Source organism: Papaver somniferum, chromosome 7 (assembly GCF_003573695.1).
Source record: "Papaver somniferum cultivar HN1 chromosome 7, ASM357369v1, whole genome shotgun sequence".
NCBI lineage: Eukaryota > Viridiplantae > Streptophyta > Magnoliopsida > Ranunculales > Papaveraceae > Papaver > Papaver somniferum.
Genome location: NC_039364.1, coordinates 22,152,085 through 22,178,565, shown reverse-complemented (window position 1 = coordinate 22,178,565; position 26,481 = coordinate 22,152,085). Strand labels below are relative to the sequence as shown.

Here is a 26,481-nt window from a genome sequence, read left to right as displayed (position 1 = left end):
TTTTTCTCAACAGACGGCAGGGTATTTTTTTGGAGACCTTGCCGACTAATACATGATTCCACATTTTTCTCAACAGCCGGCACGGTATTTTTTGAAGACCTTGCCTACTAGTATTAGTCGTCTCTTGTGTGTTAAAAAAATAAAGTCGGCATTTGTTGTTTAGAAAGAACCTTGACGGCCAAAGTTATTCGGCATGGTCTTCATTCGTCGACCTTGCCGACTTTTCATACTTTCATAACTGAAAGTGTTGGATTTCTGATCTAATTTTGAGTATGATTTCATACAACAACCTTGCAATCTCCTTTTTTAGAAGTGTTTGGATAGTGTGCTTTCATTTTCGTTGCAAAAGATTTTCTCAAAACAAATTTTTTTCATCAAAAATCTTCCCAAATAAGTTCAATCAAAAACAAAATTTCATAACTTAAATTCATAATTTGAGAAGTTTTAATCTACTCAATTAATCAATCTAAACTCAATTAATTAAGTTAATCAAATTTTTAGTGTTAATTAAACAAGGATATATTAGCCATTTAGAAAATACAAGGTCGGGTGGCTTGTTTTACTTCAAAATGACCCAGGTTTTGTCCCATTAAATATATCCCAATTAATCTGGGTATACCCCAATCTGGTCAGGTAAATTTGTTGCTTTTTGGATTCACTCGTATTAATTAATTAATTAATTAATTAAAGACCTGACAAACGTCATCGCTGACATGATGCAGCAGATAAAGATCATTTCTACATTATTTCAGTTTGTAAAAAAGCAAGCTAATCAAATTTGAGCAAGGTGTACAGAATAAATATCATGCGGAGATACAGTGTCCATAAACTCCTCATCAGATTCAAGTGCCCTCATTGATTCAGGTGAAAGACAAACCTCAAGCATCACGCTCCCTGTCCCTGTAAGACCTGGATACGATGACACCATCCCGTCCAACTTATTAGCATATCCGCTGCGTGCGGCGAGAGCCTTGCCCAACCCAAAATCACAACCATACACATCAAACCTAGGCGACCTTCCCATCAGCACACTAGATGCATCCATAACTTGTGCCAACTGAAATATGTGGTGTGTTCATCCATTTATCTACTGATGCTCGAATCTTCTCATCAGTGTGCTCTTTTATAGCCTCGTGCAAAAGTAAAGCTGCGCATCCAATACCGTTATTTACTAGCTCCCCTGAAGTTGTAGTTCCAAACACTATGTCAACACAGTTGCCAAAATAGTTCTCAGACAAACGTGGGTTCAATCTAGACCTACTGTTGATTGATAACATGCAACTTGTTTTCCTATCGGAATCAAAATTGCTGTGCTCGTGTTATTGACTTCCATACATGAGCGCTTAAAGCTTGAAAGGAAGATATTTGAATATGTTTCGCGTTACATTCTTCATTGGCTTTAGCTTTGAGTTTAGCTATTGATTCCGCTGTGAAATGGAACATTCTTTCCCTGAGAGGTGGTTGTATGTATCGCGCGACAAATTCTTTGTGGTGGGAAAATGGAAGGTTGATGAGGGGTGTATCTCCATGACCCGCCAAAAACAAGCGTTTGGTTTTAGGTGGATGAGAGATACCGCAATCAAAATGATGTTGATCCCCTGCTCTTTTGCTAGTCTTTCTTAGCTTCCGACTGACTTCCGCAAATGAGTTGAAGAACTCCCAGTAAGAAGTTCCATTACCTACCGCATGGTTAAAACTACGGGAAAAAACGGTTCAGTCCAAAAACTCCGTCAAAAAGTACGTATTAGTCCATTCCGAGTTAACTAGGTACAATTTAGCCCAAAAGTTATTTAGAATATAGAAAATACATATATAACCTCCTGATTTACAATTTAGTCCAAATATTTACAGTTTAGTCACTCATGATGATGTCAGGAGTTTTAAATAATATAAAAAAAAAATTAAAAACAATTTATCTTTCGAACCGTTTGTCCAAAATTCGCAAACTTTATATATTCGGAAAGCTCTTTCTGAGAGCTACAAAAAGAGTACCCATATGACTATATAATTCTCATTTTTTTAAAAACTTAGTTTACATTGGTGTACAAATATGTACACGTACAAAAATAACACAATCCATATTAAATAAACATAACATGGAAACTCAAATGGATTTAAACCATCAACCTCTGCAAACTTTGGCGCTCTACCATTTTGAGCTTATGAGTGACATAAGTCATTGCTATGCAAGTAACTTACCAAGTGCAAATAACCTTGTGATAGTTGCCTCAAACATATCGGTGTCTTCGAATGATATTCCACCAGATGGAATAGACCGATGGTCATTCAGTGACATTGCGAGTGCTCACTCTATCAATGCAGTTTCATCATCCTGTTACCATATTCAGAAGAAAAAGAAGAAAAATGTTAGATACATATCAACACTCTGTCATAGTAAATTAAGCAGAAAATTTGCAGGCAACAGTTGTGCAAATTTCCAAGGATCAAGAATAACCTAGAGGAACCTGTGTGTCATAGTAAATTAAGCAGAAAATTTGCAGGCAACAGTTGTGCAAATTTCCAAGGATCAAGAATAACCTAGAGGAACCTGTGTGTCCTACATCAATATTTTTGTGACAAGACAAAAAAGATTGTCTAAAATAATATGAATATACAACAGTGGATGCTAGAGAGTGCATGGAGAAATGCACTTACATCAGTGTCGGATATAGCAAGAAGCACCGCAAGAACGACTTTACGTGGTGTTTCCTAAAATTTTGAAGAAGCTAAACTCTAAGCTACTCTAACAAGACATGGCAGTTCCAACTATAATCACGGAGATGTGGACCTCAAGGATATAATATCCTCATTTTTGAATATTATGTAATTCACATTCACAGTAAGAAAATCAGATGATACAAATATCAAAAGCATGAGACCTGCCATCAAATCGCATGTATTAGCTCCATATGACATAATGCCAGCGTTTTCAGTCATAGTTGTATCATGTGAACTTGACGCCTGTCCGCCTCCTTTTTCTTCTGCAGCCCTTGCAGCAGCGTCCTGTCTTGCCCTCTCTTCCTCCATTGAAGCTCTACGAGCAATAACAAGGTGTACAAGCATATACACCTGGTATAACAAGCACGAACAAAAAGAAGTGCACTTTTATATGCATCCATATAACTGGTGTACAAGAAAATACACCGGTTAATTCTTACGTACTTTTAAGAATATATGCTTACCAATACTTTTTTTGAATGATCTTTTTTGTTGTATATCTGACCGACATTCGAGAGGTTGTTGGCAATTTGAGTTACATCCGTTGATGGAAGTTCATGTGGTCAAATAGAAGCAACATTTATAAAGCTACAGTAGATATGATTATTCGGATGGATTGATACATTAGCAAGCCTGTGTTTATTATGTGAATCAGATCTAGTTCCTCAACGACTTTGGATTTTAGTTTAACTTACTCCTGCACTTGGCCTTGATTCTACAATCTCTACGTTTTTATAGTGGAAAGATGCTTGAATTGCTGCTTGCTGGAGAAGTATTGATACAATTGACAGTATTGGAGCAATCAGACAGCCCTAACATTTCTGTCGTAACCGACATTCAGTTAATCATGGCATCACTGATTCGACATCCAAAAAACGAAAAAATATTGTTCATTAAAACTTGATTAAGAGTCATAAAATGGGCTACTATGTACACATGTAATTTCTGTCACATGTGTATGACAATGTACACTTATATTATAGGTGTAGAAATATGTACACATGTAATTTCGGAATTATTTTAATAAGGTATCATGATCAATAAAGTATATGTAATCATCTCACTAACCTATAGTGCCACTTCATTTTAATGCCAGAAATCAACATACTTTATTCAGTGCGTTGGTGATTAAGGCTGTAAGGTACACAGCTTCTAACGTCACACGTTTAATTAAAATATATCACATGTGAAATTTCTATACTAAGTGAACACATATTCGTATGTTACAACTTGAACCAGTTTATCGACACGTAAAGTTAAAACCAAGAAGAAATATAGGTGAAGATCACTAACCGAGTACTGTGAAACCGGAAACTCTATTGGGAATTTCCTTAAACAGCTCAAAGGAAGTACCTTTAATATTCTTGAACTCTGCGAACAATACAATGGTCAAAATTCAGTTTGGAGATCGAATTTAAAAGCTTACTTTTACCGATAAAAAATCTAACACCTGTACACATTAGTGCTTTCCATAATTTTTGGTTTGTATACATAAAATATAGCTCCGCAAGTGCACAAGTGTACAACTATGTACACCTAAATAATCAATATATGGACAACTACGTACACCTAAATAACATAACATGTGTGTACAATTATGTACACTATCATCTGCTCGTTCATGTTGTGCCTAATAATGGGAAGTTAAGATTCAGCCATTCTTAACTAAAAAGTGAAAGAAGAAAATTTATATCAGACAAAGTGAGCATGGTTTACCTTCATTTGGGTCCTTCTATTCTGAAACCAGAATTATTCTGGCGAGGTTCGAGACCTAAATCTCTACTTTGTTTCTCATCTGGATGATGAAAATCCTTAAAAATACTAGACACCAAAAAACAAAAACTCTACGATGATATCCACAAGTCACCACCACATATGAGCATTGTTACTAGTACAAAGAGTAATAATATCCAAGTGAATCAGTCTTCTCGACTCGAGAGCGAGATGGATGAGCTGCAAATAAAGAATATTCAGATTACGATACTGATACAATGAACTACAACCAAAAAAACCTAAGTCTCAAGCTACATACACAATCCCAGTGACGTGAAAGTATGTAACGTACGTCCAAGTTATCAATGAAGTTGAAATCTAGAGGAAATAAAACTTGACCTTAGATTGCATTTTGCATTAAGAATCAAAATAAAATATCAAGTCCAAGAACAACATGTGCACTCATTAACAACCAATATGTGTATAATTATATGCACATTAACGATCAAATGGTGTACAACTATGTGCACATTAAAAACCAACAGGTGTACAATTATGTATACATTAAGAATCAACATGCATACAACTATGTGCACTGTGCACATTAACAATTCAATAACAAAATGTGAAAAAATTTGTAAGGCGAGTGTTCAAAGTATCGCACAGTTTTCAAGGATCACCACTTTTGGAATCAAGCATATAAGTTTATGGAGTAACTTTTTCAACATATGCACTAGTTTGTACACCCTAGAATTTATCCAAATGTAAGCTTATGTAATCAAATTTTTTTAACACATGCACCAGTTTGTACACCTTAGTTTACAACACAAGAAATTATAAGAGAAACAACTAAACGTTTTGTACCACGATCAAAGGGTTATAAAATAAAAAACATCAGGTGAATAACCGAGAATTGTCAACCAAAAATGAACTACAATCTGCACTGACAACAAATTACATATGATTACGATGGGTTTTTATACACGATGCATGTCACTGCCTACAGAATTCATAGGAAGGTTATACTTGTCACTAGAAAAATTCAATTTGGACTGAATCGTAAAAGAAAGGACTAACCCATTCTGGATTCGGTAAATTTGGACTTCCGAGTATGAGGCTTTAGATGACAGGACTAGACTGTCCAAAGCCCACTAAAAATGCGACTATACGTCAATTTCTACTTGAAACTACTGTGTGTACATATTTAACCATCATCCACGTGTTTATGAAGAAATACGTGAAAGGAATGCGAACCAAGCCATCAAAACATGATGAGACACGCTCACTACCAAGAAGCATGCCCCATCAGCATCAGATCTTCGTCCAGATAATCCGATGGCAGAAAATTAAGGTGTACCAAAGTATGATGTTACTGCGGAGCACCAAATAGCCCCCAAAGATCTACTTTCTCTTATCCCCAGAAAGAGCAAAGATCAACGGCGAGGAGAAATCTGACCGACACAGATGTGACAGGGGCAGAAGACACTTGTCTGACACGAGCAAACATCTCAACTACCCGCATTAAACACTCTGAGCAGTGTACGTGTCAATCAATCCATAGGATGAACGAGGACAACCCTTCGTGATCAAGCATGGAACGCATTGGGCATTGTAAAGGACGAAGACCTCTGCGTGATGGACACAAAGCACAAGAAGATAAGGTTGCAACGGCCTCTCAGAAGTAGGAACCACGTTTCAACCTATAAATACCCCTCTCCACTAAGAGAGAAGGGGTCGACCAATCCACAATCCTTAGAAGAGAACATAAGAAAGAGAGAGAAATAGGAAGAGTAAGTAAATCCCCTGCTTCCGCAGACTAATGTATACTCAAAATTCATTCGTCTTTGGAAATATCCAATACATAGTGAAACACCAACCTCCGTGGATGTAGGCCTTAGTGCCGAACCACGTAAATCTCCGTCTTATTTATATTTCAGCACTTTTATATTCATTGCATATCCCTTATGATTCGTATTTGTGTTCATATTTGTAGTCTTACTCTTCATACGATCATTTTCCTGATATTATTCGACTAGGCAGTGATGAGCCCGAGGGATTTGAGTCGATGAATCGATAGTATCATTTACTTTATGCATGTGTCATTTAAGTCAAGAGTTTTTAGCATGTGCGAACATTGTTTATGAACACGTAAAAGCAGCACGTGATTTATGTGTTCACAATCTGGCGCTAGAAACATAGACTTTGTCCCGGTAAAAGATTTATCTTATCCTGTGATTTCACCTTAAACGCGTATTATGGATGTGCTCTATTATTTTTAGCAGAACTTATCTGTTTATTAGCCAATTAATACTAAGGCTTCAGCGTGCTTTCAAAACCTTTTTTATTCTGGGTTCATGGTCTTTATCTTTACGAACACCGTTTCAAAGCAGACAAATCCATGGATATCTATCACAGATTTGCACGTGCGACGTTTTTTAAACTAAGTAAAAGACTTAATAATCAGATTCACGAGTTTTCGCTACGGATATGCCTTTTCAAAAGATTTCCTATTTTTTAATCTTCACTACGGATATAGATCCATGATTGTTTATTAGAGGATTTGTATTGCGAAAACAAGACCGTTGAAGTCTTTATGTTTTTCTTTTATTAAGGCCCTCGGGCAACTCATTTCTTTCTTAAGGTAAACACTTTTTATTCCACACATTTTTCGGGTACGAATGACACTAACCCGATCCACGTGGATATATTTGGTTCTCTTTATTTGAAATTCCCCTATGCAGAAAGGACTCAAGATGGAAAAGACACTAGAGGAAGGAAAAACCAAAGCCTCATCAAAGGAAACACCGAGGACTACCCCGGTCATGACCCGAAGTAAGTAGAAAGGAGACAAAGCTAAGACAGCTAATCAGAGGCAGGATGCTGCGGAAATCACCTCACATATGAACACTAACTCCATTGCAGCCGCGGATCTCAAAGCAGCAGCTACGAAGCGCAGTGCAACTGCTGCGGCCCTCAGGCTGCAGAAGCTAACCAAACTTTGGTTACAAACCAAGTCCATCAACAAAGAGAAGGGGTGGCAGAATCTATGACACATCAGCCCGCATACCCGCCATTCCATCAACAAACGGTCAGAATCAAACTATACCAGTGGTTTTAGCACCGCGGGTGGAAACTCAACCGAGGGGACCAAACTTGGAGATACCAACAATCGAAGCTGATCCTCTACCACCCTTAATACACACAGTAGATGAAGGTGGCACCATGGCCGTAGGGGTACAAGCAGGAACTCCCAATCAGGGGTCTAACCAGTCCCATCGACTGATGGCAGAGCTCGAAGAATTGAAGAAGAGCCAGCAGGTCTACGCAGATGCCGTAGCTCTGCTGGCCAGAGAGAATCAAGACTTAAAAGATCAGATTGCCCAAAGCACGAAGACCAACCAACAACTGGACGAAGCAAATTCTAAGGCGCCAGAGCCTAATCGAGACCGAAGAATCATCCTAGCAAACGCCGCTAGGGGAAGCAGTGCATCTAATCTGGATTATGACGCCAAAGACTCGGATTATTATGACAGTGAAAACCGAAGAAAGAAACACTCAACTGAGCACGAGAACGTGGGACATTACCGCGCGATAGAAGATCTGCGTGATGAGATGATGGTAGAGATCAGGCAGAGATCAGGCAGTTAAAATCCAGACAAGGCGTAGGAAGGCTAGAAAAGGTGATGAAAGAGGCTAACTCCACGCCCCTAACTCATCGCCTGACAAACACCCCCATTCCGCTGAAGTGCCATGTCCCAACTTTTGAATGCTATGACGGATCCAGTGATCCCGTGGCACGTATCCGGTATTATAATCGTATCTTAGCCCGATGGAGTCAAAACGACGTCGTCCTCTGTAGGTATTTCCCATCAAGTCTGAAGGGGTCGGCTTTGTCTTGGTTTGACAACCTGCCACCTGACTCCATCAACTCCTACGATCAACTCACAGAGAAATTCTTGAGAACCTACATGTACAACGAAACTGTCAACACCGAAATGGATAAACCTTTTTCATTGGCAATTGGTTACAAAGAGAACACAAGGGAATACACCAACAGATGGAATAATATCTTCCAAGCTATAGGAAGTGTAGATCCCGTAGTAAACATCAACTGCTACAAATGGGGATTAGACCGAATGAGTCCACTTTTTTTTAAGATCCACGGAAGCGTACCTAAGACAGAAGGAGATCTTCGAATAATTATTGAGAAGTATGCTCGTCTTGAAGAAATCCAGCGTGAGAACCCAAGGGCACAAACGCAAAGGTCTCACCATACCAATTCCACAGAACAAACCAGCGGGGACAAAAGGAATAGCTCAGTGGAACGACCGCACAAAGATATGAAGGAACGAAGAGATGATCTACAAAAAGGCGATCGAAAATTCGAAGATCAGGTTTATACGAAGCTCAATGCTAGCTACGCTCGGATCTTACGAGAGATCAAAGGAAGGGAAAATTTGGAGTGGCCATGGTCTAAGAGAAAACAACCCCCAAGGACCGAGAAGTCAAAAGATTACTGTGAGTATCATTACTTCAATGGTCACCAGACCGAGAAATGCAAAAAAAACCTCAAAATAATGATCCAAAAGTTGATTGATGCTGGCGAACTCAAGCAATACATATGAAAGAAAGTCACCGAGGATAGATCGAAACGAACCAATCAAGTCCAACTTCCAGAGGGAAAACGCACAATCAACACCATTTCGTGTTCCGAAGCCGTAGGACCCTCACTTACAACACAGATAGGAAAGAGGCTAAAAAAGCAAATCGAAGATCACTGCGAGTTATATAAGATTGATGGCGTAGAGGTGGACGAGCACGAAGAGTGGATGGAAGCACCTATCATCTTCGATACTGAAGATATCGAAGAAGATATGGAAGACCATAACGATCCCTTGGTTCTCACACTACCAGTGGCCGGATGTAACCTCAAAAGGATCCTCATCGACGGGGGAAGCTCAGTTAATGTTCTATTCTACGACACCTTCAAACGGATGAAGCTCAATGATGAGCAGCTGATGTCCTCTTATTACACCATCTACGGGTTCAACGGAGCGCCCACAAAGCCATTGGGAGACATCATGTTGCAGGTGAACGCCGGTCCCATGAAGGTAGAAACACGGTTCAGCGTGGTAGACGCCCCATCCCCTATAACGCCATTATTGGCCGAAAATGGGTACACAAACTCAAGGGAGTGGCAGCAACTTACTACCAATATTTCAGATTCCCTACACCCGAGGGAGTAATGGAAATCAAGGGAGATCGAGTCTCTGCAAAGGATTTCCAGACCACTCAAGATCGTATTAACAACGAACAGGAAGAGCATCGAAAAACCCGAAGGATCAAAAACAAAGAAGCTGCGAAAGAAAAGGCCATAGACCTGTTCCTCAAGGACACCGCGGGGAAGGGCTTGACAAAGAATGATAATATTCTTAACACAGAGGCAAGTACTTCAGCAGCCAACGAAGGACAGAACATACCAAATAGCAATTAAAGAACGTCCCTGTCCTTGGGGACCCAAGCCGATGTTCACACCAGTGGAGCCCGTAAAAGAAATCAACATAGGAACGGAAGAAAATCCGAAGATGATCAAAATAGGGACCATAATGGACGAAGAAAGAGAAGCTTCCTTAACCAAACTACTTAAAGAATACGCGGATGTATTCGCCTGGAAGTTAGGAGACATGCCGGGGATTGATCCAAAAATAATCCAACACGAGCTACGCATCAAACCAGGCACGCCACCTTTCAGGCAGAAAATAAGAAAGTTGCACACGAGTATCATAAGGCAGTAGAGAAAGAACTCCGGAAATACTAGAAGCAGGCTTCATCAAGGAAGTCAAGTACCAACATGGATCTCGAACATGGTCATCGTTCCTAAGAAAAACGGAGGGGTTAGAATATGCATCGACTTTACTAACCTCAACAAGGCATGTCCAAAAGACAGCTATCCACTACCGAGCATAGATCAACTGGTTGAAGCAGTGGAAGGGTACGAAGAGCTATCATTCATGGATGGATATTCTGGTTACAACCAAGTAGCCCTGGCAGAAGAAGATCAACAACACAACATTCTACACCCCGCACGGCCTTTATTGCTACACTAGAATGCCCTTCGGACTTCGAAACGCAGGGGCAACTTACCAGAGAATGGTCGATGCTATCTTCAAGCCATGGATTGGTAGTACCCTAGAAGTCTACGTTGACGACATGCTCGTCAAAAGTAGGCTGCGCAAAGATCACCACCAGACCTGAGAGATATTTTAAGCAATGAGGAAACATCACATGAAAGTAAATCCAGAAAAATGCACCTTCGGTGTCACCTCAGGGAAATTTCTCGGATATCTGGTAACAAAAAGGGGCATTGAGGTAGACCCCGCAAGATTCAGGCCATAGTGGAAATGCCATCTCCGAAGAATTTGAAAGAAGTGCAAAAACTCAATGGATCCTTAGCAGCCTTGGGCAGATTTATTGCCCGATCCTCGGACAAATGCAAACATTTTTTCAATATTCTCAAAAAAGGGAGTAAGTTTGAATGGACCGCAGAATGTGAAGAAGCCTTCCAAAAAATCAAGGAATATCGGGCTTCAATTCCGATCCTACAAAAACCTGATCCCGATGAGGTTTTGGCGCTGTACATAGCAGCGACAGAAGACACAGTTAGCGCAGTGCTAGTAAAAACCAATACGAAGATAGAACAGCCTATCTATTATGTCAGCAAGACCCTCAATTCTGCGGAAAGGAATTACACGAAGATCGAAAAACTCATCCTGGCATTAGTGTGGGCTACTCAAAAGCTGAGAACCTATTTCCTAACTCACTTCATCCGCGTCCCATGCAAAGCACCATTGGAAGCAGTCCTCAAAAGCGCGGGGAAAGTAGGGAGAATAGCCAAGTGGAACACCCACCTGGACCAATTCAATATCATCCATGAAATTCAACACTCCCAAAAATCCCAAGTATTGGCAGATTTCTTAGCAGACCTTCCCCTGGACAACGATGAAGAGATTAGGGGCATACCAGAGGCTGACGAGGAAAACAAGGATCCAGTTGATGTCCTCGAACCCACGAGCCAAAGACGATGGGAAGTCTTCGTCGATGGTTCCAAAAATAAGGAAGGGGCGGGAATAGGCATTGTCATCACCACCCCAACCGGAGAAAGGATCGTACAGGCACTCAGGTTAGAATTAAAAGAGCATACTAACAACATCGTCGAATACGAGGCAGTCGTACATGCCCTCCTCTTGATAAGTGACTCGCAACTTGTCATACGGCAAATAGGGTTCGAATACAATGTATACGATGACACCCTCTCAGCTTACATGGCCTTGGTCCAAACATTGGCATCACAAATTCCGAACATCAAGTTCAGGCACTTGTGCAGGAGAGATCTCAGGCACGCGGATGCCCTAGCATATATATCATCCATGCTGAAGGACAAGAATATCGAAGCTATCAAAATAACAAGAGTATACGAGCCTTCAATTGCATCACAATTCTCCTTTGCTACCAATCAATATACAGTGGAAGAAAATATCAAAGATCAGGTGGGAGAAGACATCCATAACGATTTCGACGAAGAAGATATCCTGTCAAGAGCAAATCAAGACGAAGATTTCAGCAACGAAGATGATTGGAGAATGGTGATTCATGCGTTTCTCAAGGATGAAACCTTACCCGCGGATCATAAAAAGCCAGGAAAATACTCTCCAAAGTAGGAAGATATGATCTTCGCGATGGGGCCCTGTACAAGAAATCTTTCCTCGGACCGTTACTACGTTGCTTATCCAGGAAAGAAGGGCATCGAATTCTAAACGACATCCATTATGGTGACGCAGGGAATCATAGCGGCATGAGATCACTAGCCGACAAAGCAAAAATGCAAGGATATTACTGGCCCACAATGATACAAGATGCCGCAGGAATGTCCCGACGATGTGAAGAATGTCAGCGTTTCGCCAAAAAGATACACGCGCCAGCAACAATGCTAAATTATGTGGATAGTCCGTGGACATTTGCAAAATGGGGCATAGATATCGTTGGGCCTTTCATCGAAGGATCAGGGAAAAGACGATTTTTGATAGTAGCCACGGACTACTTCAGTAAATGGGTGGAAGCTAAAGCCTTAGCCAGGATCAGAGACGTGGATGTGTTTACTTTCATATTCCAAAACATCATTTGCAGGTTCGGCATACCAGTGGAAATCGTGTCCGATAATGGTAAACAATTACAGGGGGAAAATATAGACATACTCTTTGATACTTTCAAAATAAGGAAGAACAAGTCCACCCCCATATACCCTCAGAGTAACGGACAAGCGGAAGCTACTAACAAGACCCTCGCCCTTATCCTCAAAAAGAAATTAGACGAACATAAGGGGCGGTGGTGTGAGCATCTACACAATGTATTATGGGCATACAGGATAACACGAAGATCTGCCACCGGGGAATCCCCATTTCTCCTCACTTATGGAGCTGAAGCAGTCATCCCAACAGAGATCCTCATGCCAACCACAAAGACCGAAGCATGAGAGAAAAATCTCACAACAGATATTATGTTAGAGAGATTGGACGACCTGGAAGAAAGGAGGGAAGCAACATTGCAAAAGATGGAAAATTATCAACGAAGATTAGCGAGAGAATACAACAAAAAGTTTAAGCTTCGAAATTTTGTAGAAGGGAAGTATGTGCTAAGAACAATCCTGCAGTATCAACGAGAGAAGAAATGGGGCAAGTTAGCACCTACATGGGGAGGACCTTTTATAATACACGACATTGCGGGAAACGGTTCCTACTATCTTCGCAATCTGAAAGGAGAGGTCCTCCGACACCCTTGGAATGCTAAATGGCTCAAACCGTATAACCCATAGGAGCAGCGCAGCTTTGCATCTGCGTGAAGAATACCAGAAGAAAAAGGCAGCGTAACCGCTCTACATGTTTCTATCTCTGGACGAGGAGTAGCAGGCCTCAACCTATCAATCAAACAAAAATTTTGCAAAATCTTCAAGCAAACGAAATGGTCAAAAGTCCCGCTGGGTGAACGCATGCACATTACATAATAAATTAATAATATTGGGGAAAGTAGTTAATCTACAATCTCTCAGGGCTCCCCTATCAGTGTCTATGAGTGTAAGACCAGGGGGAAGGCACCCAGCAGAAAGAGATACCCAACCAATTTTAAGGCAGCGGGTCGACGGAATGGGTGCATGTAAATATTTCAAATAAGCATCCCATATCCTAGAATGCTGCCTCGGCCCCCACCGTTTGGGAATCCTCTGGCCCAGGATTCGCCAGCGGGGTGACAGGTCTCAAGACGATCATGAAGGTACTTACCTTCGGTGTCGCACCCAAACACTCTTAACTTTTTACAAAGCAAGTTATTTCTATTTTAACGCTTCACAATACTTAAAATAAAAATGAATTGATAACGCAGGTATGCCAAAAGGATGATCCATTTCATAAAGAGTTGATTACAAGTTCAGCAAATAAGATAGAGCAAGAAACACATCAAAAAATGATCTGAAACTATATAATCAACAAGGATCAACTTTCTATGACTAATAAAAGAAATCTACTTGGACGATACAGCTCCATCAGCAGGGTTGTCTTTGCGATATGAAGGTACGCTACCACCCGAAGAAGGCCCAGAAGAACCATGCAAGGGCGCGGGTGGGGGACGACGCGGATAATTCTTGACAAGACTATGTTCGGCTTTAAGATCAAGTTCAATCTTGTCTAGGACTTTGTTGGTCTCCTCAGCTAACTGACATCGAGCTTTATATGTGATAACAACGGTCCGCTGGTGGGCCTGAGAAAACAATGAAGATAGGCGTTCCGCTTCTTTGGAGGCAATCTCTGCTGCTTCCTCACGAGACGCGGTCAACCCTTTGAAATAGTTGGCTTGTCCCTCCTGTTGCACTAAGGCAAATTGAGCTTTTTTAAGATCATCATTTGCTGTGTGAAGCTGTCCCTCGAGTGCTGAAAACAAGAAATACCAAGGGGTTAAAACAAAGAAATAATAGAATCACACTCGATAAAACGAGGTTATACCTTCGACATTAGCCGAAGCCTCTTCATACTCATTAATAACTGCGTCCCGTGCCTCATCAAGAAAGTCATACTCGTCGGATAATTTCTTATAATCCATTTGAAGGTTCGTAAGAGCAAATTGACTCGCATCTAAGTCTACCTGCTTCATTGAATCCAAGTGACGAAGATGGTTGACTTCATCATTCATCTCCCCCATCCTTTTATGGAGTCGATACACATTTACTTCAAGATCTCTCTCAGACTCCACTTGGCGGGCAACATCAGCTCGAGACGCTGCTATGGCTTTACTAAGAGCGTCGACCTCAGCCCTAGCATTATCTCTTTCTTCGGTAAGATGCAGCATACTATCCCTAACCCTGGGGCCTAAGAAGAACGAGCCTGTTGTAACTCTCTTCCAAAAGGCACTCTAGCCTCTAAGTCCGAAGCATGTCCTCGAGCTTCCCCAGGTTATCACGCGTCCATAGCAGCGTACCATTAACAACGACGGTCATGGTTGTACTTATTTTGCATATCAACCATCAGTGTTCGCTTTTCACGCCACTCAGCTGCTAAGGCGTTGTGCTCATCAGCACGAGCGTTCCACTTTACGGCTTCGCTTTTCAACTTACCCACCAACTCTGCAATACGGGATTTCTGTCGTTCCCTTTCTTTCCGAAGCCATATCAGCTCGGGGACTCCACCCACTGAAGATAGGGTGGGGAGACTCAGACAGAACACCAAAGTACAAATAGGGAATCACGAGGAGTGAAAGATCGGTAAAATACGAACCTGTGAGGGACGAGACATTTCTGCGAGTCTGCTCCAATTCGTTGCGGACTATAGCAAGTTCTGAACGAAGACTCTCCTCAGCGTTACCCAGCTTTTTTTTCCTTAGACGCCCCTCAGTTCATTTATTTCCACTCAGCCGCAGACAGTTCCTCTTCTCTATGACGAAGCTTAGCCTCCAACTTTAAAGACTTTGCTTTGAAGAATTGGTATAGAACATGGTTACAATGTTCGCTCCTCATCATCTATGTCACAAACAAAACATTATTACCCAAGGGATCGGATATCACGAAGAATACAATGTTCGGATATCATGAAGAAAAAAGTACAAGGATTTACCTCTAAGACACGCTGCTGGGGAAAACCGTATTGGTACCCATCAGCTATGGCCATCATATCAGCAACAGAGGAGGAGGGTCAACCACTAGGTTAGCTCCGAAGCTCTCAGATTCTTCTCCCACATCTCAGCAACGCGGGCTCAGAAGACAATTGCATCATCTGACGAGTATAAGCGTCGAATTCTTCTCACCAGTGACCACTGGGGCAGGATTAGGGAACGAACATCAGATTCTTCTTCTTAAGCCAAGCCAAGATGGCATCTTCACCTTCAGGCATCAGCGAGTGAGGGAAATCCTCCGAAGGAGACTCAACCGCAGACTTCCCCTTGGCTGTTATCTCCTCACCCGCGCAAGTTTCGACATCACAACCCTCAGCATGACCACCTGCGTTTTCAGCCTGTTGACCAGTGGAACCCTCCTTACCAAGATTCCCAAGCACATCCCAATCATCATTTGGGGAAAGCAATGAGAAGTCTTCGGCAAGACCCATGGCAGCGTTTACATCAAAGGATTCCCCTGCGTAATATATCCTACCAAAGGAAAATTCAGGGGAAATAACGGGCAAAGTACCCACACCACCAGTATTATCGCCAACAGGGGCAGATCCCCCCTCGCCAGTACCACATGCGGTAATATTACCCTCAGACTCACCATCACCACCCGCGGAAACTTCTTCTTCACCATCACCACCCGCAGCAACTTCTTCTTCACCATTGCCACCCTCGTCATCAGGAGGAGAAGTATCAGTGCGTTCTTCTCCATCGGACATTTCTTCATCCGCAGCAAACCCTTCGTTCACAGGACTAGTAACCTCCTCATAAACCTCAGCCTCACCGATCACACCAGTAGAAGATTGTTTAGGTCCAATTTTCTTCTTCTTCGACACCTACAAACCAGTACACGTCCCAACAAAGGATCATTTTCTTCCTCACTTAAAAAATGTTTTTTTTCAACCAAGGAAAAAAAAAGGGTCAAATAGAATAGAGAATATAAGAAGAAACTGTACCTTGGCAGTAACAGCACTCTTCGGTGGAAGGGTAGCACCAGAACCCTCCTCCTCATCTCCATCAACGACATCAAGAGCGTAAGGAAAATTCATGCCCGCAAAATTCAGACGCCAAGGACAGAAATATCCATAACGAGCAGGAGGAGTTTCACGAGGCTTGCTATTTTCAGAAGGACGCCAACCGCGCGGACCAGGAATCCAACCGTAAGCCCAAGGGACAACAATTTCAATGACAGTAGCATGCCACTCATAATCATGATCACGCTTAATCCTTTCACGAGCAGGAAAGAGTTTCCGTTTAGCAGATCCCTCAGTGTCAGGAACGTACTTCATCTTGGCATCACTCACCTCACTCAAAAGACGAATTTCACCCCGAGGAGCAACAGTGTTACGAAGACTAACAATCCACGGCTTACGGTTCCTACTGTTGACATAATCTGCAAAGGAACTATTAAAATTTTGAGGAGTGTACCATTCTCTCTCAGCAGGATTTGGAACGTAGCAGGTCATCATAATCTCCCCCTTGCTCCGCAGGTAACATTCCTTCAGTGCACAAAGATAATTCCCAGACAATTGCGACACGGAACGATTATGAGTGTTTGTGGAAGAACCTTCGCGACTAGCCATCACATCATAATAAAAGGAGTCACCCGAATTATACAGGGGAAACATGAGACCCGCCTCGAAGGCTCCAACCGTAGTCAACAGATGGAACTCATCAAACTGATACTTAGAGGGGAGTTCGTAAGTGATATCATCATCAGGGGCATAGAAGCGAACCTCAAACGCTTGAAGCTCATGTTTTTCCTGGAACATCTCAAGATCAATATGCTTGAAAGTGACCTTCTTCTTACCAACTGAAACGCTGCGTATCACGGGGGCAGCCTCTTCTCGTCTGCGGAATCTGACGTGGGACTCAATTCTGAAGCCTTCCTTTTGGAAGGAAGATTTTTAGACGGATCAGCTTTCGACATAGTACCCTTGGAGTACTTCCCCTTGAAAGAAACCGTTGGAGGAGGCGGCAAAGAACTCTGTAGGGGCACTGAAGGAGGATCCATGGAACGAAGGGGCGGAACATCCAATGTTTCACTACGAAGAGGAGGAGCCCGCGTACTCCTAGAATCATCACGGGAGGAGCCTGCGTACTCCTAGAATCTTCACGAGGACGAGAAGGAGCGCGGTTAACAGCGTACCTAGACCCAGAAGGACCCTTCGGAAGATCCGCTTTCTTAGTAGGCAAAGCCTTCGCACCAGAGGAAGATGAAACCCTATGACCACGAGGATCCGATTGCGAAGATTTATAAGAACCTTCCCCAAGTGGAGATATTTCAGAATCTCTACGCGGAGGGGATCTTGGCGGACTAGACGGCGGGGTCTGGTAAGGAACCCGCGGACGATCAGACATAGCTACGAGGAGACACAAAAACAGTTTAGAGGTGAATACGAGGGGGCCACCAAAGATCAAAAAACCCATAAAATGACAGTTCATCTTAGTTTCTCCCAAAAACCCTAAAACTAGAGAACAATCAATCAATCAAAATACTGGCCTATTCGCTTTGTAAAGAAGAACAGGGGCAAACATATATGCTTCGACATATGTGTTCTTCATCACAAAACAAACAATATACAACAGCAGAAGATAAACAAGTCGATACAAACAGCGGAAGATGAACAAATCAACAGCAGAAAAAGTGAAAAAACCCCATACCTATATAGAAGGAATTCACAGCACCACAAAGAAGAAGACGAATACCAACGAACATGCAAGGGCAGAATAATCAGAAAGAATCAGGAGCAGGGCGTGATCAATGAAAAGACAGGAGCAGTTAATAGCTAGAGAACAAGGAGAAAGAATAAAAATCTCTGATTTATAATATATGATGACTGACAGGGAGAGAATGAAAGTTATTTCCAGAAAATTTTCACATTCTCTCTCTTATTTATAAGCTTGGGAGCAGAACCGTAACCGTCCCCTCCTTTTAAGAATGCAGTTATTACATGGGTTGAGAAACGTGCCCGAATATTTAGGGGAAGTTATTAGGAGAGAGATGAGGAATATGTAACGTTACGTTCCTTCTAAACTCCCACTAATACCCAAGTCAGAAGAAAATGGGAAAATTGTGTGTACATATTTAACCATCAGCCACGTGTTTATGAAGAAATATGTGAAAGGCATGCGAACCAAGCCATCAAAACATGATGAGACACGCTCACTACCAAGAAGCATGCCCCATCAGCATCAGATCTTCGTCCAGATAATCCGATGGCAGAAAATTAAGGTGTACCAAAGTATGATGTTACTGCGGAGCACCAAATAGCCCCCAAAGATCTACTTTCTCTTATCCCCAGAAAGAGCCAAGATCAACGGCGAGGAGAAATCTGACCGACACAGATGTGACAGGGGCAGAAGACACTTGTCTGACACGAGCAAACATCTCAACTACCCGCATTAAACACTCTGAGCAGTGTACGTGTCAATCAATCCATAGGATGAACGAGGACAACCCTTCGTGATCAAGCATGGAACGCAGTGGGCATTGTAAAGGACGAAGACCTCTGCGTGATGGACACAAAGCACAAGAAGATAAGGTTGCAACGGCCTCTCAGAAGTAGGAACCACGTTTCAACCTATAAATACCCCTCTCCACTAAGAGAGAAGGGGTCGACCAATCCACAATCCTTAGAAGAGAACATAAGAGAGAGAGAAATAGGAAGAGTAAGTAAATCCCCTGCTTCCGCGGACTAATGTATACTCAAAGTTCATTCGTCTTTGTAAATATCCAATACATAGTGAAACACCAACCTCCGTGGATGTAGGCTTTAGTGCCAAACCACGTAAATCTCCATCTTATTTATATTTCAGCACTTTTATATTCATTGCATATCCCTTATGATTCGTATTTGTGTTCATATTTGTAGTCTTACTCTTCATACGATCATTTTCCTGATATTATTCGACTAGGCAGTGATGAGCCTGAGGGCTTTGAGTCGATGAATAGTATCATTTACTTTATGCATGTGCCATTTAAGTCAAGAGTTTTTAGCATGTGCGAACATTGTTTGTGAACACGTAAAAGCAGCACGTGATTTATGTGTTCACAACTACAACCCACAAAGATCCCGTCCAATAACTCGGTCACCTGTAACGCTAACAAAGGCTCAGTGTGTCCATCATGGTTAATGGCTCCCTCAAGAGCGAAAAAGGATTGCACAATTCGCGGTACATCGATTGGAGTAAGAATATCCATCATACTTAAATCTGCAGCAGCATGAATGAACTCAGCTCCAACAGAATCATTTCTGCAATCCAAATAAATGCCATAAAATGGTGGATTATGTTGTTGTCTTGTCACTAAACGACCTGAAAGAGGGTAGAAATGGGTTAATGTTATGGATAAAGAGTGTTTAAGCTGATCTATGAATGCGCCGGTAGGGTTCGGATCTTCTATGGAAGGTAATGGTTTTGTAAAGAGAAGACCCTTTTGAATGTAATGTGCATTCAACATGGTTAAATCCCATGTAGTTAAGTAATGTGGCTGTTTTGATTCTTCTGAAACTGTGTGGTTTGATGTTGCATTTTGAGATCTGCCGAACAGCTTTGGACGTTTCTTGATTCATTTGGTGACAAATCACAATCAAGGGTATTATAGAGATCTTGGTTGTTATCCAAAGATTTTAGGCTTATGCTTCTAACTAATGGGTTATAGAAATTGCAAGAACCAGGAAAAAAAAGGGTTCCACTATTGACTGATAAAAGAAACAAAATATGTGGTTATGGCACAACTAACAATTCCCCGTCCTCTTTAGTACCCCCACATGAGTTGCTTTAGAGACAGATAGCTAGTGGCTTACATTGGAGATCAGAAAGGCAGCCGGGACCAAGATGATGGAGTACATGATTCTAGAGACTTTAGAAGATATACGTGAGTGAATAATCATTTTTTACATTACCTTTCCCATGGATTTAATGAGATTTTAAAGAAACAAATCACCAAAAAGAGACTAATTCCATAAAGAGAATTAGTCTCTGCTAGTTTATATATTTACAAACGGCATTGCTGACATAGTGTAGATAGAGATCATTTTTTGTGTATTTCAATTTGTAAAAAGCAAGCTAATCAAGGTGTACAGAATGAATATCATGAGGAGATGCAGCATCCATAAACTCCTCATCAGATTCAAGAGCACTCATTGATTCATGTGGAAGACAAATCTCAAGCATCACACACCCAGTCCCTGTCAGACCTGGGTACGACGACACCTTCCCGTCGAACTTATTAGCATATCCACTGCGTGCAGCCACGGCCATTCCCAGCCCAAAATCACAACCATACATGTCAAATCTAGGGGAACTTCCCATCAGCACACTAGAGGCATCAATAACGCCTGCCACCTGAAATATATGTGGTTTCTTCATCCATTCGTCTATCGATTTTCGAATTTTCTCATCAGTGTGTTCTTTTATAGCCTTGTGCAACAGTAAGGCTGCCTGTCCAATGCCGTTCTCCCCTGAAGTAGTAGTCCCGAACTCTACATGAATGTTGTTGCCGAAGTAGTTGTCAGACAAAGGTGGATTCAATCTCAATCTATTGTTAATTGCTAATGTACAATTTGTTTTCCTTTCGGAAGGAAAATTACGCGCCCTTGTTATTGATTTCCATGCAAAAGCACTTAAGGCTTGAAATGAAGATATTTGGACATCTTTCACGGCACATTCTTCATTGGCTTTAGCTTTGAGTTTTGCCATTGATTCTGCTGTGAAATGGAACATTCTTTCTCTGAGAGGTGGTTGTATGTATCGGGAGACGAATTCTTTGTGGTGGGAAAACGGAAGGTTGATGAGGGGTGTATCTTGGTATGGTTCTAAAAACAAGCGTTTGGTTATAGGTGGATGAGAGATGGTGCAATCAAAATGATGGTGATCTCCTGCTTCTTTGTTACTTTTTCTTAGTTTCCTACAAATTTCTGCAAAGGAATTGAAGAATTTCCAGTAAGCAGTTCCGTCACCTACAACATGGTTAAAGCTACAGCCGACGAAGATGCCGTCCAACAACTCGGTCACCTGTACCACTAACAAAGGTTCGGTGTGTCCATCATGGTTGATGGCTCCCTCAAGAGCGAAAAATGATTGGATAATTCGCGGAACATATGTCGGTGTAAGAATATCCATCATGCTCAAATCTACAGCCGCATGAATGAACTCAGCTCCAACAGAATCATTGCTGCAATCCAAATAAATAGCATAAAATGGTGGATCCTGCTGTTGTCTTGTCACCAATCGGCCTGAAAGTGGGTAGAAATGGGTTAATGTTATGGATAAAGAGTGTTCAAGTTGATCGATGAATGAATTAGTAGGATTTGGATCTTCTAATGAAGGTAAGGGTTTTTTTGAAGAGAAGACCCTTTTGAATGTAATGTGCATTGAACATGGATAAATCCCATGGAGTCGAGAATAGTTGCTGTTTTGATTCTTCTATAACTTTGTGTGGTTTGATGGTGCATTTTGAAATTTGCTGAACAGCTTCCACAGTTTCTTGATTCATTTGGTGAATAGCAGCAATCAATGGCATTACAGATATTGGTAGTGTAGAAGGGTGGTTTTTACTGATGCCTGAAGGATTTTAGAATTATGCTTCCAAGTTCCAACTTGGGTTATAGAAATTGCAAGAGTCAGAGAGAAAAAGGAATCTTGCAAGTTGTGACCAATTTTAATTTAATATCATCTTTTGATGATTGATGTTGTTGACTAATTTAATGATGATGTCTGCATTCAAACAGTTTTTAAGAAAAGAAAGAAAATATGGGATCATGGCTGATGGCACACGTAACAATGACTCATCCTATTGAATACCCGCACAGGCCACATCACATGAATGAGTTTGTAATAGATATGCATGACTAGAGCAAGATATGGTTGTTGATAGACTAGGAAGTATGGACTTCTCTCAGTCTCAGAAGATACAGAAGGGGTGCCCCAAAGTCGTAGAGTACCCAAAAACATGAGAAAATATCCCTCTGAAAATTATCTCAAGCTAGATCATTTACTCATTTTAAAATAGAAATGCTTGCAGTAACATTTACATGGGTAAATAAACAGTGTTTTTACTATTACCTTTACCAATGGTTTTTGAAGATAAATAAAAGTCCATATATTTCTTTCAAAATTTCCTTGGCTAAAGAAAAGAATACATACCGAAAAATAGATCCTCCGGTAGGAGTACTTATCATACTGCCTCATGATGGAGATGAATCATTAACTTCTTCAGCGACTTTGTTATCTACAGCATCTGGAAGACTTCTCAGAACCTGTTCGAGTAGATAAGATGAATAGTCTACTGTATAATTTTTGAAAGAATGGGGACTAATTCTGTAACGAGAATTAAACTCTGCTTCAGTGACAAGCACTATGTAGTTACTTTTCCAGTACACTCAAATTTTCGCACCCTATTACAAACCCTTCTTCCTTAGCGAGGCAGTACAAGTACAAGCTTGAACATGTTTTAACTTTGACCAGTATTTTAACAAGACGGCATTAACAGTAACAGACCATTTTCAATTATACCTTTGTTTTAGTCGTGTTAACGGTGGGGTACGGGTAACCAAACTTAAGCAGTAGTAACCACACAAAAACTGTAAAATAAGTGGTGAAAAACATCTTTTTCAATTATTCTCCAGTTTTTAACGTTACAACCATTTTTTTGACTCCTTCAGTGACTGTCACTCTAAAAACAAAACAGTCGAAAACATTACCCGTAAAACGGTCGTTGTTTTAAAAAGGACTTTGAAGGGTGAGGCCTACAATGTTGATCCATGGAGCCTTGAGGTCTAGCTAGGTCTTTGAAGCTCCGAAAGAATTCAAAAAAGAAAAAAAAAATCTTTGAAACAACACTAAAAGTGGAAAGGTCCCTTGAGTTGTCTAATAATTTTAGCAATCATCTAGCACAGATAAGAATTTGTGTACCTGATATAAGTGCCAAGAAGCAAAAGCATCCAAGGCAGCATATTCGAGCTGTTGTTTCGATAGAACATAAGTTTCCCAGTTGCTAAGTCTAGTATTTCCAGGCTTCTTTATCTGCAATAATTCAGCAAATATTAGCATCTCCGGCAACCTATTCTGTAACTTACTGGAATTTCAGACAAGGTTAAAGTTCTAGCCAAACTGAGGAATTATTAAATAGAGATGACAAAAGCTACTGGTCCAGTTATATGAATGTGTAGGTCAATGCCCAAGTATATTATAGCAATGAATCAAAGTAACTCCAACAAGCAACAGTGTCAATGCTGTTTCCATATAGCTGCACTACAAACACGCCTTCACCATTCCAAATTCTTAACGAAGAAAAAAATACATAAACTTCCAAGTTGTTTAAAGCCTACTTAGTAGATATAAATTTGTGCATTCACACTAGTAACGGAATAACCATGCAATGTCTGCTTGTCTAAAAAGTTTACAGGATAAAAACATGTAAAAGGACTAGGCGGGATTGCAAACATCACTTGATCTTAAGATTGGGGTCTCTTCAGAGTACCAAATCAAGGTTCTTTGAAGCATGTATGATGCAGAAAACTGATTGCTTGTGTTATTGTTGACGCGGATGGTAGACCCAAGATGTCTACAGAAATGAGGGAGAAGGCGAAAAAGAACAAAAGCTAGTATACTACCCTCGACAGTATTATGGTCAGTTACATGCTACTGCATGAGATGACCTACTTACTAAAAGAACCATACAAGTAGATGATACAAAAACAATTTTTATAAAAAAAATTGCATACAAAACTTGTCTAAGATTATCAAAATTAGGTAATACTGTCAAGGAAATGCGAGCAAATATTCTTAAGATGGATTTCAGAAAAATAACCTGCTCGTGGACAAGAGTTTCAGCAAGTGAACGAAGACCCCACATTTTTGGTAATCCACCAAGTTTTATGTTTGCAAGATCCGAGAGGTCCTCCAAAGATTTAACACATACATTATAATCCTTGAAAATTTTAACCGCATCGCCACCAATTGCAACTCCAACCTTCAAAGGCATAAGTCGATCGACAAGTAAGTTCATCAAAATGATTTATATCAGAATTGTTTAGCAAATTCTAGAAGCAGTATCAGAGATATTACAGACTATTACACCTTCACAGATGTAGGATCCTCGAGAAGTGACTGCAGAACTGGAGGGATACCAGAATGATGTATGTGCATGACATAGCATAGACCAGGGTCGCCACATATCTGCATTACTGCGGCCTTCCCTGTTTTTCCCCCTGAAAATTCAAGGTTTATCATTAAAATTTTAGACTTTTCGTCAACTTATACTTGCTCTACATATCCTCCTTATAGTTTGTTATTAACAAGAAACTATTTTTAACATAGCTCTGACTATAAGGTATTAAAACTTATCTGATACGGTGCTATCAAAGAACCTATTTATAAGATATAACCTGAAAACGAGGAGAGGACTAAACGAATGCCAATGAACATATGAATGCGTGACAAGAACTAGAGACCTGCAAGTTCTCGAAGGGAACTAAACCTTCAGCCTACAACAAAGTTAAGAGATTCAGCATCACCGTGACAAAGTTACATACACATTAAAACATGCCCATAATAGTTCACATAAGTGTTGAATTGCACATGCCTCACTTGGTAGCCTATAATGCAATGCAGTGCAATTTTAGGAGCATAATCGAAACTAAACAGTTACCATTGAAGCAAACTCAAATTGAACCAACCTTTTCTGAATGTGGGTTTCCATTCAATATCAAAACCAAGACTAACTTGCTCCATATAAATTTTCTTTACTTCAATGATCTCCAAAAGCTCCTTGGCAGCTTTTTCTACCTCAGAAACAGTTTTACTGTACACAATACGTCCTCCGAATTTCATTTCCGGGTATTCCACCTTATGGTTAACTGAAATGAGGAACATTCTAATTAAAACAGTGAAACACAACTCCGACAAGAAAAAGGAAAAAAAATATATAGAACTAAAAACTATACCTTGATTTCTAGGGTTAGAGGATGAACCAGCATTCGGATTTGAGCAATAATGAAATCCCCAATTGGGTAATCGCCGATTGTTTAATGGAACCCTATTAATATCATTCTGTGGTTTAATTTGTGGTGTTACAGAAGCAATAACCGCGTCGATTTCGTCAAGTTCTTCTTGAGAAAAGGGTCTTTCCCAATCTGAAATTGCATCCATCAGATTATCAGAAGAAGAATTTGTCTGGATTAACTAACCATTGGCCCGTCAATGGCTTATTCTGTAACTGCTATATTCCAATTGCCCATTGAGAGAGAGCCTAGCATTGGTTATGAGCCTGAGGGGGCAACGAGATTGGGGACGCTCAATATGCTTTTTTCTCAAACGAAATTTCATTGATAAGGAAAAAAAAAACACAAAAAAGGCGCTCAACTATACGAGCCACCGAGTCGCCCAAAAGAAATAAAAATATAAAAAAACTAGAATGCTAGCTTTCGTTGACGCCTCTTCTTTTTGCAAGTCCTTCTCTACCCTATTGGTCCATGAAGCAATCTATGCGAATCTTTCTCCACTACAACTTTCCTAAGCCTGATAACTTCACTATCATCACATTAACCGTACATTTTTGAGGCTTCAGAACTGCAGCTCATACGCGTTGGAAAACGATTAATAAAAAAAATAATTTTTTAAAGTTTTAATAAAAAAATTATAATTTATTGTTTTATTTTGTGAATGAAACTTTGTAATCCCACATCGTGGAGTTTCCAATTTTTAGTAGTTTTAAGAAACTATATAAACCTTTTAGTCCCACATCGGGGAGTTTTTCTTCTTAAGTTGTATTCGTCAATTATATAAAGAAATTCACTACTTTTGTAAAATCTATGGGAAAGGGGTTGCTCTATATTTTAGAGG

The 26,481-nt window shown here is 40.7% G+C and overlaps 1 protein-coding gene and 2 pseudogenes across 2 annotated transcripts; all 3 read right to left on the bottom strand.

Moving 5' to 3' along the window:
• Positions 1 to 772: 772 nt before the first annotated feature.
• On the bottom strand, positions 773 to 20,207 carry LOC113294336 (annotated as a pseudogene).
• A 197-nt stretch (positions 20,208 to 20,404) lies between these two features.
• On the bottom strand, positions 20,405 to 22,452 carry LOC113296674 (annotated as a pseudogene).
• LOC113296675 (Werner Syndrome-like exonuclease) lies at positions 21,740 to 25,981 on the bottom strand. 2 transcript variants are annotated; one of them, XM_026544984.1, is made up of 7 exons: positions 25,584 to 25,981; positions 25,317 to 25,496; positions 24,718 to 24,848; positions 24,449 to 24,610; positions 23,551 to 23,661; positions 22,783 to 22,895; positions 21,740 to 21,872 (listed from the first exon to the last, which is right to left on the bottom strand). In XM_026544984.1, the coding sequence occupies exons 1-6, from the start codon at positions 25,786 to 25,788 to the stop codon at positions 22,824 to 22,826; spliced, it is 861 nt and encodes a 286-aa protein (XP_026400769.1). In that variant the 5' UTR covers positions 25,789 to 25,981; the 3' UTR covers positions 21,740 to 21,872; positions 22,783 to 22,823. The 2 variants fall into 2 exon arrangements, with proteins under 2 accessions (XP_026400769.1, XP_026400768.1); XM_026544983.1 differs by lacking the exon at positions 21,740 to 21,872 and having other exon boundaries at positions 22,604 to 22,895; positions 25,584 to 25,980.
• Between the last annotated feature and the right edge of the window lie 500 nt (positions 25,982 to 26,481).

Bases quoted from the DNA above. Each gene is read 5' to 3' on its own strand.
- LOC113296675 (XM_026544984.1), bottom strand. From the start codon at position 25,788: ATGGATGCAATTTCAGATTGGGAAAGACCCTTTTCTCAAGAAGAACTT. The intron at 25,497-25,583 runs GTATAGTTTTTA...TCCTCATTTCAG, and splicing joins CTCTAACCCTAGAAATCAAG to TTAACCATAAGGTGGAATAC. The intron at 23,662-24,448 runs GTTATTTTTCTG...GAATTATTGCAG, and splicing joins AAACTCTTGTCCACGAGCAG to ATAAAGAAGCCTGGAAATAC.